Raw genomic sequence first — 15,218 nt, 5'->3', positions numbered from 1 at the left:
GCCCGGGATGCCTCGGCTTACTCTCAGCTCTTTCCACGGGATCTCCCCCTGCAGGGCCTGACACATTACACCGGTGGGTGGCTGGGCGCACTGCTGGGGAGCGCAGCCGGCACGCGCCCCGCCCTGATCTGGCCTCTGCACGGGAGGGTGAATCTGAGAGCAGCAAGCTCTCAGTCCTGTCAATGACAACGGAAACAAGAGAGCAGGTCTAGTCCAATTTAACCAGACTTCCCCACTGACATACTGCAGTGTCCCCACGCGGGGGTGGGACTGCCGCCTGCCCCGAGCACCACGGCCACGGCCGCAATGCCCCTGTGAGGGACCTCCCTCTGCCTGTCCAGTCTGTGACCCTGCCCTCGGCAGGGGTAACGGTGGCCCAAAGAACCTGGGGCGCCCGTGCTGGTTTTAAATTCCTGGACGTCTGTCACACCCACCCCTGCAGGGGCCGCACCTGGAGAGGAGGAAACACAGAACCCGCTGGGGGTCTTAGCGCCCAGGTGGGTCAGGCCCCTCACCCTGGCCACTGAGCAAATGGGAAAGAGGGTGGACACTTTGTGGAAACGTAAGAACAGAAGGCGTATGCCTGCTCAGTCAAAGGGACAGAGCGCAGGGGAGCACGGCTGTGCTGCCTCCCCTCCACGCTGGCCCCCACGCCCCAGGCCACACGGCTTCCCTGCAGTCCACACGGGGCCCACCCGGGTCTGCGTGCAGTGGCACAACCATACGGGCGCTGCTTCTGTTCGTTACCAATCGGCGAGACGCCTGGCCATTTTGAAAACTGAAAATCACAAGGAACACCACTGAAATGATGGCTCTCTAGAAACATCTTTTCAAGCCCATCGCCGGGCAGCTGGGTGGTGAGGAAGAGGTGAGGCCAAACTGAGGCAAAGCACCCCAGAAGTGCCTCCTGCACCCAGCTGCCCAGATCCTGGAGCTGCGTGGGTCACAAACGGACTCGGGGACCGGCGGCCAGGCTGCAGATGGTTAGGAGAACGAAACCCGCCAGTCTGAAGGGGCGACACCCTCCTCCCCCTTACAGAAAGGCGGTGAGTGGCAGCAGTGGCGGAGAGATGCATGAAGGCGGATGTCCCTCGTGCAGCCTCTCTGTGAGGTGGCAGACTCTGCGGGCCGACGGCACGCGCACACAACACACGCCCGGGGTGGGGGCCTGCCGTGTTGTCACAGCCCGGGCCAGGGGATGCACCGAGGACACATCTACAAAGCCCGGCCAGCCACGAGAAGGTGGGAAAACAGAGGGAGAGCTAGCAGACCACCGGAGAGATCAAATGGAACCTTAAAACGAAAAACCCAATAGGTGGCGGGCAGAGGAAGCGGGAGACGGATACTTAACAAGACGCAGAGGATTAGGCAGTAAAACGCAAGGGTCGGCAGAACCACCGCCAGCTCACAGATAGCCCGCCGCCCCGGGGGGGGGGGGGGGCGTGGGGAGAGGGCGGTGCCAGGTCGAGCCCCGCTCTACTGGTGCCCTGGGGCAAGTGGCATGTCTCACTCTTCGCTAGCCGCAGGCTGAACGCGAACCCTCAGCACAGGCCCACAGCGCCAAGATGCGGGAGAGCAGCGGAGCGGCTCAGGGCACTCCCGACGTGGAGGACTGCGGCCCAGATGGACACAAGGGGAACAGGAACCGATCTCATCAGTGAACTAGACTTGTGCTGTCACAAGGTCACACTTCACTAAGGACTCCGCGGGTTTTATGGAACCGGGCCTTAAAATGGGCACTTTCAGGAATGGAAACAATGTTTTAACAATGTCACTTCGGTGAACTGTTTTCCTTATTTTATGCTCCCAAATTCTTGTCATCAAAAACCTTTTTTTAAAAAAGACTTCAAGAGAACAAACTGGTGGTTGCCGGGGGTGGGGGAGGGAGGCACAGGCTCCGGTGATGGAGGGTGTGCGTCAGGGATGGCGCCGGCGGCGTGGCGAGAACGTTGTGTTGGGACAGATGCGGGTCACGCACAGCGCAGACGTGTGACTCCGCTGAGCAGCTGAAACGAAGGTAACCCTGAGCGCCAGCTACGCTCCAACAAAGATAAAATAGCGTCTGGTAGAAGCGCTCACTTCACCATCCCTCCTCTGGCTGGAGCCGCCACCTTCCAGGGACGCGGCAGAACGACCAGCACGGAGGGAAGACGAGAGGCCTTCTGGAAACAGGGCGGTCCCGTTGGCCACAGGCATCAGGTCTCCAAGAGAGGTGAGGCAGGCGTCGAGGGGATGGGCCCTGTTCAGAAAGGAAGACCCTCAAACGTCACCATGGCAAAGCTGGAAGAGTCGGCACTGTCGTCAACACGCAAGTCAAGGGCAAGGTTCTTGCCCAGAGAATTAATGGATGTACCGAGCATATTAGGCCTCTCAGAGCCGACATGGCTTCCTGAAGCGTGTGAAGAAAAGCGGTCAGAAAAGCAGCAAGCTACTGGGTCCCACGGTGGCCCAGCCTGCTCCGCCCAGAGACGCGCGCTGTGGGGAGCCTAGAGATGGGGGGCTTGGTGCTGGAACCCACTCCCTGCACTCATGGCACAACAGGCGTGAAAGAGTAAAAGATCTCTGGACTATTCACAAAAATACCAAATTAACTTGTACATCAATTCTAATTTCCTGCCGACACTCACAACTAGGAAACCAGGCCAGTCGAACACACTTAAGGCCCGTGAGGCTGACACGCGGACCCCTGGCTGGGGGCCCGCTGAGCCACAAACACACCTGGGCCGACTCCTCAGGAGCACTGAATACCGGCTGCGGCCGGGGGTGTGCAGAGGGCACACTCACAAGACGTACGTGTGACGGTCACACAAACCTGCAGTGGGCGTGGAGAAACGCATGCTCTGCTGTGTGAGTTTTAACCTGTGGAGCCCCGACTGTGGGAGGTGAGCTCCCTTGCCTCCAGCTCTCAACCGTCTCCGCTCCCTCACCTCCCCGCCCATCAGTGGGTTCTGCTGAAAGCCCACACACCAGATCAGTCTGAAGGCCTGTCCCTGACCGGCAGCACACCATTCCCCATGGATATCGCCCAGGGCCAGCTGCAGATGCCGAGGCCCTCGCCCCATCTGCGGCACCACCCAGGCACTGCAGACCAGGGGCCTCCAGCCAGTCCCCTGCACCGTGAGGCAGAGGGTGGACCGTGGGGCCAGCCTGAGCAAACCCTCCTCTCAGCCACCACTGGGCATCAGGGGGCACCTGCTCCCGAGAGGCCAACCGAGAAGCAAGGGTGCCGCCCACCGCGAGCTCTGAATGGGCTACGCAGATGCCAACGGTGGGTCTACCATCTCTCAACCCATGGGTCGGGGCAAACCCCTCCTGCCCCCTTCGAAGTGACCGTGCTTGCTCTTCAGGTGCTCACACAGCTCCCCCGACACAGCTGAGCTGGCCCTGCTGAGATGGGGTGTCGCTCAGGGAACCGTTACTGTGGGCGCCGGTCGCAGCCGCTCCTCTCGGGTGCGGTGAGGGCGCGCTGAGCACAGGTACCCGTGCCGGAAGGACAGAGGCGATGGCCCTCTTGGTCCCCTCACCTGGAAGGGGAGGTGCCTGCCAGCCCCGTCCAGCTTCCCACAACTTGGTGCCCACCAGGCAGGGTGTTCACGAGCTTGTTGCTGACATAGGCAAGGCCAGGTCACTGCCGCACCCTCCCGAGCCCCCTGGAGACTCAGTGACGTCAGGGACGTAGAAGTCCCACCATCAGCCTACGAGGGCCCGATGTCCGAGGCCATAGCGAGGAGCCATCAACCATGCCGGAAAAGCTGTAGGGTGCGTACCCCTGTGCAAGGTGCTCCCACATCTCCTGTGGGGCACCCCCCCTTCTTCCTGCCTTCCTGAAACCACACACCCACAGCTCTCGCCCTCTGCGCCTCTGCGCACGAGACCCCCACAGGGAAGGCCCAGGCCAGGGACGGCAGCTCCCGACTCACCCCAACGCTTGTCCCAGAGCTGACCTCCACTCGGCAATGTCCAGTCAGTGGCTGGATAAATGTTATGCTGGGAGCTGCCTCGTGGCACCCAACATCAGACACCCCAAAAGTTCTGCAGTAAATAGGCAATGGCCCAATTTATGGAAGCATCACCAAGGGTCTTTCCTTCAAAATTATATGGTTTCCTTGTAAATGGCCTTAAAAAATAATGACTAAGGACAAGCATACATTTAGCATTCATTTCATTCTTTCCAAACAACCTACAACATAATTGACATAACCCACCAGCAACTGCAAATTAAGATTTTTGTAGGTCATGATTTAAAAAAACAACACCACAAAAAAACCCAGCCCTGCAGCAACAGCCCTGCTGATTTTGCTCTGGGTCAACAAGACTTGTGACATCCCCGGTCTAGGCTTCACGCAGGAGCAACGGCACGGGTCACCCAGTCTCTCTGCAGGGCTGGGACAAAAGTATGGCACGAGCAGGCAGCTTCTCCTGAGCTTGGGAACAGAACATCAACTGAATTTAATTATAAGGTTAGCAAGAAAAACTCTAACCTAAAACTTTATAAAACTTATAAAACTGCAAACCAACGTTGTCTCAATTAAGATTAAGAGAATGACACAGTCTGCATCATCCCCAAATCCCTCATGCATCCCTAGACTTGGCGGTCCATTTGCACCTAAACACTAAGAACCACCCAGAACAATTCCATTAAAGAAGCAAATTGTGTTTTTTTTCCAATATGGAAAACAACATATCTGAACATCTCTCACTCTCTAAACTGTCAACCCTGGTGACGAAGTCTTCAGAAGGTTCAACGCACAGCACATTTTAAACGCCTGTGGTACGAGCATCACTCTGCCCAAAAGACGCAGCATCTCAGGCCCCGCTGTGTGCCCACAGGTCACGAGCACCGGCTGCAGCTTTGTGGGGTCACATGCTCCGTGCCAAGTGGACCACGCAAGGAGATCTGGCACGGGCAGTCAGTCACGGGGAGCACAGTCGCATAGTGGGGAAAACTGGGGTGCTTGTCTGAGATCTCGCCATCACAGCTCAGAGCCAGTGAAAGAAACTTCTGGAAACCCCAGTCTCTCCACCTTCCTTGCAGACATTAACTGTGAACAGAAGCCCACCCAGACGCACTTCTTTCCATTCTTTTTCCTCTTCCCAACAAGGAAACAGGGCCGACGATACTGTTTGTGCATCTGGTCTCTCCTGCCATGTGGCTGAGAACTCCTGTCAGCCCCTTTGGAGGCAGGGTGGGAATCCCTGCAGGGCACCGGGGCAGCCCAGGACTGGACGACCTCCCCTGGCGGCTCCCGGGAGGAGCTGCTGACCGGTTGCCATCTTTCTGACACCCTTCCACTGCCCGCGGGAAAGTGCTAGAGTCCAGGGTCTCTGACCGCGGATGTCTAATGAGCATCTCCCGGACTCGGTGCTGGCCGAGTGCTACGGATACACGTATTTGCACAGATCTGTGGTTCTTAAGCTTTGCCACTCCCACCTCTTGTCAGGATCTGGAGAACGCCACAGAGCTGCACGTGGGCCCCGCAGCTCCTATGAAGGCGCCCCTCGTGTTCCCTGGCGTTCACACGCTCAGACGCCGCACTGTCTCCCACGTCCTTCACGCTCTGGGCTCTGGCTCGGACCTCGGCAGCGCTGGCCACGTGCTGCCTTCCGTCTGTCATGGTCAGTTTTGTGCCCACTTGGGAGCCTCAAACGCTCAGCTGTGTGCTGCCGGGAAGGGGTTTTGCAGCCGTGACTCAGGCCCGTGACCAGCTGACTTCCTGGACAACGTGGCCGGTCCCATTCCAGGGGAGAGCACTCACAAGGAAGCTGTGAGGGCCGCTTCCCACCGGCTCGAGGGGTTCAGCTGATGGTGACATCAGACCCCTGCCATCAGGACCCCAGGACACACACTGGCCCCCATGACACGACCTCAGCCAAGGGGCCGCTTCTCAACGGAGTGCGACTGGGCATTTCTGACCCTCCCACGTGGCCTGCCTTCTGGAAGCTTCCAGCCCAAAGAGCAGTATAGTAGCGTCTCAAGATGCAGCTGAGGGCCGTTTTTTATTTTCTTACAGGCATATTTCAAGGACATGTTTACATTAAAAATGTGTGACTTTCAGCAACATAAGTGTGGTTGCAATTCGGGGACTAGTAACCTTCAGCACGTAACTTAACACTAACATACCTCGCGTTCCCTGAGGACAAGAGCCCCTTGCAGGGGAGCGCGTGCATGTGTTTACAAAGGGCAGACTAGGTGCCCACAGCCAAAGACCCCGAGTCACAGCGTCGTGTGTGTGTGGGGCTGGGCAGCTGGAGAAAGGAGCAGAAAGTCAGTGCACTAAATACAAAGCTCCAAAACAAAGGGCCATTGGAGAGAACGAATTCATCTGCATGAACAAAAGTCATTCAAGCTCCTTGGAAATTGTCATGTTGTGCACTTCTGAGCCTCCCCTCCTTGAGCACCTCACACCGTGCAGGTTTCCTGAGGGTGGCCTGCTGAGCCCCACCCTTTCCCAGGAATGGGCTCTACACATGCCCGGGGACAGTCTGGGGACAGTCTGAGAATGGGCTGGGGGACAGCCTGGGGACAGTCTGGGGATGGTCTGGGGGATGGCCTGGGGACAGTCTGGAGACAGTCTGAGGATGGGCTGGGGGACAGCCTGGGGACAGTCTGGGGACGGCCTGGGGATAGCCTGGGGATGGTCTGGGGATGGTCTGAGAATGGTCTGGGGGACGGTCTGGGGATGGCCTGGGGACAGTCCGGGGACGGTCTGGGGATGGCCCGAACCCTCTGGCACCCAGAGCATGTGAGAAATGCTGAGCTCAGCCCCCACCTGATGCTCAGATTCAGATCCCCAGGAGTTGGTGTGCACGCGACAGAGAGGCCATCCACTGGAAAGCTGGCACTGTGGTTGTCTGAAGTAGTCCTGCAGACCCTTCTGTTTCACACTTTCTAAAATCAGTGATCATCACAGTAATTCAGACATTTTCACTATAACTTCAGACAGATGTCTGAGCAGTGGGTGCCGGGGTCAGACCCAGGCTCCGGAGGTCAGCCACCTGGGCTGCTCCAGACGTGGAGCTCCCTGCGGGTGAGTGACCCTGGGCCCGCGATGCCCTCCAGGTCCACGTGGGCCTCCTTGTCGGGAGACGGTCCTGGGGAAGCCTGGCTCACCGGGCCAACTGGGGAGCCAGTCCGAAGTTGAGAGCTACAGTATGAGGTTTTCCAGGTAATGAGATGACCCTTCAATCTGCTGACACACGAGAGTGCTCAGCCTGTGTTTCCACACCCTAGGCACACAGCCTCTGAGATGCTGATGGAAAAAACTAAACCAAGAAGCCCTCTGTGCCCGTTTGGACGCAAAGCATGCTGCCCAAAATAAGAGGCACGTTTTCCTTCTCAGGAGCAGCGGGAGTGTCTAGAGACGCAGGGCCACTGCTCATGCTCTGATGGGGTGGTCGTACCCTACAGAAGAGCCTGAACACAGACAGCAGCAACGGCGCTTCCACAAAGGGGATGACATCTCAGAGACAGACGCAGGACTCATGCACACTGGGGACAGACGCAGGACTCACGCACACTGGGGACAAGTGCAGGACTCACATGCCAGGGACAGACGCAGGCCTCAACATGCTGGGGCCAGACACAGGACTCACACGCCAGGGCCAGACACAGGACTCACACGCCGGGGCCAGACACAGGACTCACACGCCGGGGCCAGACACAGGACTCACACGCCGGGGCCAGACACAGGACTCACACGCTGGGGCCAGATGCAGGACTCACACTTGTCGGGTGCTGGGCTGCAGCTTCCAGTTGTAGCCTCACCCTCTGAGGCATCATCACGTCGTCCTGAAGCAAAGAACACAGTTTAAACTCACATAAAGCAACTCCCACAAACAAGAAAGAAAAAAAAAAAAGAACATCTAACATTGAAATGGGCAAGAGATGGGAACAGGCAACACAGATGCTACATGTAGGCCCAGGAACCCCACTGGTCAGTGGGGAGATGCTGGCAATCCCCACAAGGGCGTGCACTCTGCCATCTGCCCGTGTACTCCAGAGGGCGCTGGGCATCATCCAGCAGTCTGAGGACACATCCCTAAGATGCAGTGATTTCACCCGCTGGGGAAAAGAGTTCTGCACGTGTGCATCCAAAGACATACAGAAATGCTCATGGCAGCAACATTCAAACACAGAACCAGCCAACATCTGGAGACGCCAGGATGGATAAATCGTCTAAGTCACTACGGAAAGTGCCAGTCACCAGTGGAACTAAGGCGCAGCAACACCGACACAGATAACTTTCACAGACACATGCTGAGTGAAAGATCCAAGGTAAGAGAAGATACAGAGATTATGCCATTTACTTAAAACTCAAAATCAAGCAAAATTAACCACATTATTTAAGAAATGCACACACAATGCAAACTATAGAGAAAAGCAAGAAAATTACAATCCCTTAGTTAGAATAATGGTCACTATGCAAGGGGATGGAGAGGCAAGTGCACCTCTGGGGTACTGGCCATGTGGCTACTTCCTGACCAGGAGCTGCTCATGCATGTGTTTGCTTCCTAATCAATCCTCAAAGTACACAAATGCTTACTGCACTCTTCTTTAGGTATATTCTATTTCACAATAAAAAAGCATTTCAGTGTTTTGTTTAAAGGTATAAATGTACCCAATACAAGAACTACAAATATTGCCGTTGGGAAGATATTATCTTTAAACTGAGCAATAAACTAAAAGACCTGTATTTGTATTCATATTCCTGCAAGTGGCCTCATGAGCACTGTGCTCATCAAATTACTTATGATAAATGGAACTGCGGAGGCCTGTGGCTAAGGCAGGAAAGGAGGAGGAGGAGGGAGATGGAGAGGAAGGGAGGAAGAGGAAGGAAAGAGGAGGAGGAGGGTGGGGGTGGAGGAAGATGAGGGAGGAGAAGGAGGAGGGGAAAGGGGAAGAAGGGGAGAGGGGGAGGAGGAGGATGGGGCAGGAGGGGGAGGAGGAAGATGAGAAGGAGGAGGAGGTGGAGGAAAGACAGAAAGAAGGGGAGGAAGAGGAGAAAGGGGAGGGGGAGACGAAGATGGAGGAGGAGGAAGGGGAAGAGTAGGAGGAGGAGGAAGGAGAGGAGGAGGAGGAGGAGGAAGGGGAAGAGGAGGAGGAGGGACACAGGAGGTGCAGAAGAGACAGGGATGGAGGGCAGGTCCTGCACCAGACACAGCTGAGCAGGCAGGTGGGGAGCGCAGGTGTGAAAATGGATAGAAGGAACCCAGGGTAAAAGACTGTCAGAACAGGAGCAGAAAAGGAAACCTTGAGCAAACTTCAGGCTTTTCCAATCCCCGAATTCCTCCCTGGCTGCAGCCTGGAACACACTTACTGTTGCGTGCGTGGTCGACCAGGCTGGGAACATTGAAAGAGAAACAGGAGAACTGGGGAGCTGCAGCAGAACAGAGGGGCAGGTGGGGCTGTAAGGGGGCACAAGAGGTCACATAAGAAGGGTTCGCAGCACAGTGCACCAGCACGGCTGGCAGCGAACCCTGGTGAGCACCCAGAGATCTGCCCCAGGGTGCTGACCTCCCGTCCCCACACCTCATCAGCACGGGGAAGGGGCACCTCGTGTGCCTTTCTAGAATGTGGGCCAGCCCAGTCCTTTATTTGGTTGGCCCTCAGAAATACTTGCAGGACAAATGAAGTGTCCACTCCAGGCTGAACAGTGTTTTCAATTACTCCGCCATTTACAAAACACTCATATATTCTTTTTTTGGATATTTATCACGATCTTCTACAGATGGAGACAGAGGAGCTAGAATTATGCCTGTTTTGTAGCCAAAGGAAACAAGGCTTGGAAAGATCTCACAGCAATTACATGCCGGGGTTAAGATTTGAACACGGGATTAACTAAGAAACCAATCTATGTTAACAACAAAACTGCCCAGAAATTCTCAGCTCTCGAGAACATTCCAGTGTAAGTTTCCACCACCTCCTGAACCAGAATCGCTCCTGGGCATCGCATATCAACACCTGAGGTCCACATAGTGTCCTGGGGGCAGTAACACGCTCACGCAGAGTGTCCCGGGGGCGGCTGACACGCTCACTGATGGAAGCTGAGAAATTCAAGGAGGAATGCAATGAGCAAACACTGAAGCTAAAAACCAAACAGCAGGACAGGCACACACACTATGTGAGTGCAGAGTGGCCCCGTGGTTCACAGAGAAGCTCCTTGTTCTCCGAGACCATCCTGAGAGAAGAGAAACTGGCTGAAAAGATGGGAAGACGAAAAGGTCTTTATTACACATGAAAACCACGTGGTATTTTCATAACAAGCCCAGATGTGTGTCTGCTGGGGGCCGTGATCTGCACCACCTTTCATGCCAGCACCCCTCCTGGAAAGGGGGCAGCTCTGGTCCAGGTCCACAGGGCTCACCGCTGGTGCCAAACACCAGGAGCTGGTTTTAACTGAAGTCAGCTGGTATTTGAAATGCACAGGAGAGGAGCCCGAGGGGTGGGTCTACAGTCCTGACCCCACGGAGCACAGGAGGGCAGGCTCAGAAGCCTCCACTCTTGTTTGCCTGAGAGCGTGCAAGATCCCCAGACTGGCTGGAATCCCACAGTCATACCCAGTTAAGAAACTACGTTCCTGGCAGCCGAGGGTGAAGGTTTTGATGTTTTATAAATACAACATTAATTCAGAATGAAATGCTGTTTTTTTTTTTGACCATAAAAATAATGGGCAGAAAAAAGTACATCTAGTCAAAGAATTTTGTAGTTAAAAGAAACCTAGAGAATCAAGTCAAGTAGCTTCTGAGTGAGAATGGTCCAGGGAGAGCATAGCTGTGGGCTCTCGGGGACCACCACCATCAGGCAAAAGCTAGAGGCGGACAAAAGCCTGGGACACACGGCGTGTGGGATGGGCTGCCTGCAGAGGAAAGTCACCCTCAGCCACAAGAAGATGTCCCTCTATGGCAGAATGAGAAGTTGATTTTTTTTTTTTTTTTTTGGTGAAGTGTCCTTATGCTTGGTTTTCAGACACGTAGACTGGAAGACAGACAGAAGTTACACGGTCAGGCTTCCAGGCTCAGGACCCATACTGCAAAGGGAGGGCCCTGAAAAAGGGGAGGAGACAGTGGACCAACCAACAGGTGGACAGCCTGCTTCCAAAGCCCGAGGTCAAGGGACTGACGTATGCTAGCCTCCTGTGTGTCCGCTTCCTGCTCATGGTTTGCTGCACAGCTTGAGTGCCAGGACAGGGTCATGACCGGAGTTCAGGTGCCTCCAAATTCCACCAGCAGAAGTGAGACGCTAACTAAACTCCAGCTCTGTTCAGCTACGAGAGCTCTACCAAAGAGTTTAAAAGTTTGTAACAGTAACGGAGTTAAGGAGAAGCGCTGGCAGGCACAGGGCCCAGATCCACAAGACGGCATGAACCCAGAAAACACAAGCCACTTTTGCCCTGAAGGCCTCACTGACCCTGGTTCTGGGAGGAGGGAAGTCAGAGCCCAGGCTGCTCGTGACTAGGGAGGGGGCGGGTGCTGCTCAGGCCGCAGCCCCGACCTCCCCAGCGGGAGAGGGGTCTGAGGTGCACCGCCCTGGTGGTCCCAGCGTGGCGGCTCTCCCAGGTGCCCGGAAGAAGCAGGAGAACCTTGGAAGGAGTGAAGTCTCGTCCGAGGCCTCAAACTGCACAGGGAGGTGTTTGGACACAGGGATAACCCGGCATGTGAGTACGACATACAAAACAATACACAGTAAGACTCCCAGGAAGCAACCATTAAGGAAATAATTCAAAAGAGTTAAAAATGAATAATCTTAAGTAGGACCATAGAAAATATTGTTCAGTAAAAAAGCGGAGGCAGCAGGGGAAGAACAGAGGAATGAAATGAATGAATGAGTGCGTGAAATGGAAACTCAACGGAACGGCAGGTGCGCACACAGCCAAGTGAGAAACAGCAGATGTGAATAAACTCAATCCTTAACCAGAAGTAAAGACGGTCAGACTGCATTTTATTTTATTTTATTTTATTTTTAAAGATTTTATTTATTTATGTGACAGAGAGACAGCCAGAGAGAGAGGGAACACAGCAGAGAAATGGGAGAGGAAGAAGCAGGCTCCCAGCGGAGGAGCCCGATGTGGGACTCGATCCCAGAATGCTGGGATCACGCCCTGAGCCGAAGGCAGACGCTTAACGACTGTGCTACCCAGGCGCCCCCAGACTGCATTTTAAAAGACAAACACAGAAACAAAACAAGATTCACCCATGCACTATTCGCGAGACACAGACTTCAGGCTCAAAGACAGAACGACGGAATGTGGGAGGATGGAAGATGCCCACGCAAACTGAAGCCACAAAAGATGACGGCCCTAAGGCAACAGGACGTCACGGGAGACACAGAGGGAGGCCACGTGTGGACAGAAGGCCAACCTAACAGAAAGAGGACGGCTGTGAGTATACCTGCATGCCTGCAACACCGGAGAAAGAAACAGAAATGCACAGACCTGAAGAGAGAAACGGACAAGAGCAAGGGCTGGAGACTTGACGCTCGCTGTACACACCTGATAGGACCGCTGGACGGGCTCCCGCAGACGAGGGGGCGGGGGGCGTGCCACTGACCAGCGTTCAGCCCACCCGGGCAGGTTTGTCACACAGCAGGGGCCACAGTGTTAAAACACCGAGATCACGCAAGGTGTGTTCTCTGACCACAACGAAATTAAGAAATCAAAAACAGGAGGATACTGTGGAAATCTACCACCAACACGTGGAGAGGAACAAGGCACTCGTAGACAGCCAGCGAGTGGAAGAAGAAACCATGATACTTTCCGAGCCGAAGGGAAGTGAAAACGTGACACAGCGACGGCCACGCCTGTGCCAACAAAGACAGGTTTCTTAGGAAACAGCAACGAAAAAGAGCAAACTAAACCAAAAGTAAACAGAAGAAAATACTAAAGATTTGAGCAGAAATAGAAATAGAGAAAAGGAAAACACGAGAGAAAATCAGTTGAGACCATGATGGGTTCTTTGAAAACAACAAGAAACTTAACAAACCTTTGGCTACACTGGAAACCAGCAAACTTTTTCTATAAAGGGCCAGATACTAGATATTTTAGTCTTTGTGGCCATATGTGGTTTCTGCCAATATTATTCTTGTTTTGTTTTGTTTTTGTAACACTTAAAAAAAAAAAAGACCATTTTTAGCTTAGAGACCATAAAAAACAGGCTGTCAGTGGGTTTGGCCTGTGAGCTGTCATCTGTTGACTCCTGAGCTAGACAGAGAAAAAGAGAGGACACAAGCATGTAAATTCAGGAATGAAAAGGAAGACAGCAGGGCTGGCCTCAGAGAAGGTAAGAGAACTACAGGAGAGCCCAAATCAAGCACATGCCCGTAAATCAGACAATTCAGACGAAACAGACAATTCCTAGAAAGATGTGCGTTTCTGAAATTGACTGAAGAAGAAATATAAAATCTGAATAGATCTATAGTAAGTAAAAAAATATATATATAAGAATTATATATATATATGAAATTAAGAATTAAGAATATATGTAATTAAGAATTAAAAATCTCTCCCTACAAGAAAGTCCAAGTTCAGATGGCATGGAGAGTGAATTCTACAGACATTTAAAGAAGAAAAGGGGACACCTGGCTGGCTCAGTCGGTGGCACATGTGACTCTTGATCTCAGGGTTGTAAGTTTGAGACCCATGTTGGGTGTAGAGATTATTTAGAAATAAAATCTGAAAAAAGAAAAGAAGAAGAAGTGGTATGTTGCCTTCACAAAGTGTCCAGAAATGGAGGCGGTAGGGGTACGTCCCACTTCCCTCTAAGCGGCTGGCATTAGCCGGTACCAACGCTAGACAAGGACCCCATAAGAAAGCTAGAGAGCAAGACCGCGCAAGAACACAGATGGAAGGAGTGCTGGACCAAATACTGGCAAACCAATCAGCAACATACACAAAGGACGAGTCTGTGACCAAGTGGGATTTCCCCAGGAGTGAAGGTTGCCTCACCACCTGAAAGCCAGTTAATGGCATACATCAAATGGACAGGAAAAAGAACAATTGCTACAGGACAATCACAATAAACGCAGAACAAGGGTTTCACAAAATCCAATGGTCATTCAGGATAAAAATTCTCAACAAAACAGGAGTAGAAAGGAACTTCCCCATCTTGATAAAAGGCACCCACAAAACCCTAGGTTAACGCCTCAAAGGTGAGCAATGGAAGGCGTTCCCTGCGACGGGGAACGAGGGAACATGCCTGCCCTTGCACTCAGAGCCCTGCACGGAGCTGCGGTCAGTGGAACCAGGCAAGGAGGGAGGATAAAAGACATCCGGATGGGAAAGGAAGACATGAAACTGTCTTGATTTGCAGATGGCACGATTTTTTATTTAGAAAACCCTAACTATCCACACAAAGACACTAAGCTAATAAAGGGGCTCAGCAAGGTCACCGAACACAAGATCGAAACACAACAATCAACTGTATTTCTGTCGACCGTCTCCTTCACTGTGCAGAAACTTTTTATTTTGATGAAGTCCCAATAGTTTGTTTTTGTTTCCCGTGTCTCAGGAGACACATGATATCAAAGATATTACTCCCTGTGTTCTCCTCCAGGATTTTTACGGTCTCACTTTAGGTCCTTCATCCACAAAAGTAAAAGTCAACTTACTAGGAGCAGGAAGATGGGGGGAGAGTAGGAGGACCCTAGGCACACCTCACACCATGAACACAATTAGACAACCTCAAATCACCCCAAATACCCCAGAAATGGATCTGAAGACTGACACAGAGAGAGAAGAGGCCACATGGAAGAAGAAGCTTCACTATGAAAAAAAAAGGTAACCTATCGAATGGGAGAAGATATTTGCAAACAACATAGCAAATAAAGGGCTACAATCCCAAATACGTAAAGAACTTATAAAATTCAACACCCCTGAAACGAATAATCCAATTAAATGAATAATCTGATTAAAAATGGGCAGAAGACATGAATAGACATTCTTCTACAGAAAACACATAGATGGTCAACAGACACATGAAAAATTGCTCAACCTCATTCGACATCAGGGAAATACACATCACAATGAGATCCCACCTCACACCAGTCAGAATGGCTAAAATTCACGAGTCAGGAAACAACAGACGTTGGCAAGGATGCAGAGAAAGGGGAACCCTCGTGCACTGTTGGTGGGAATACAAACTGGTGCAGCCACTCTGGAGAACAGTATGGAGGTTCCTCGAAAACTGAAAATAGAGCCACCCTATAGCCCAGCAATTGCACTATT

General features: G+C 52.9%; 1 protein-coding gene across 10 annotated transcripts in view; it reads right to left on the bottom strand.

Annotated features, from left to right (window-relative positions):
• The window catches only part of B3GNTL1 (UDP-GlcNAc:betaGal beta-1,3-N-acetylglucosaminyltransferase like 1), a 121,874-nt gene that overhangs the window by 62,304 nt on the left and 44,352 nt on the right, over positions 1–15,218 (bottom strand). For 8 of the 10 annotated variants that reach the window (XR_007187817.2, XR_008961309.1, XR_008961310.1 and 5 more), the window contains exon 5: positions 7,724–7,789. Coding sequence is in view for 6 of the 10 variants with exons in the window: in XM_057318236.1 (XP_057174219.1) it covers positions 7,724–7,789 (66 nt within the window). In the remaining 4 variants the exon portion in view is untranslated. Of the gene's footprint in view, positions 1–7,697; positions 7,790–15,218 lie in introns of all 10 variants that reach the window. The other 2 variants (XM_057318235.1, XM_048211826.2) reach the window with 1 other exon arrangement.

The sequence above is a fragment of the Ursus arctos genome, unplaced genomic scaffold (assembly GCF_023065955.2).
Source record: "Ursus arctos isolate Adak ecotype North America unplaced genomic scaffold, UrsArc2.0 scaffold_24, whole genome shotgun sequence".
NCBI lineage: Eukaryota > Metazoa > Chordata > Mammalia > Carnivora > Ursidae > Ursus > Ursus arctos.
The sequence above is the reverse complement of the archived record's forward strand: the minus strand, read 5'-3'. Positions and strand labels throughout refer to the sequence as shown.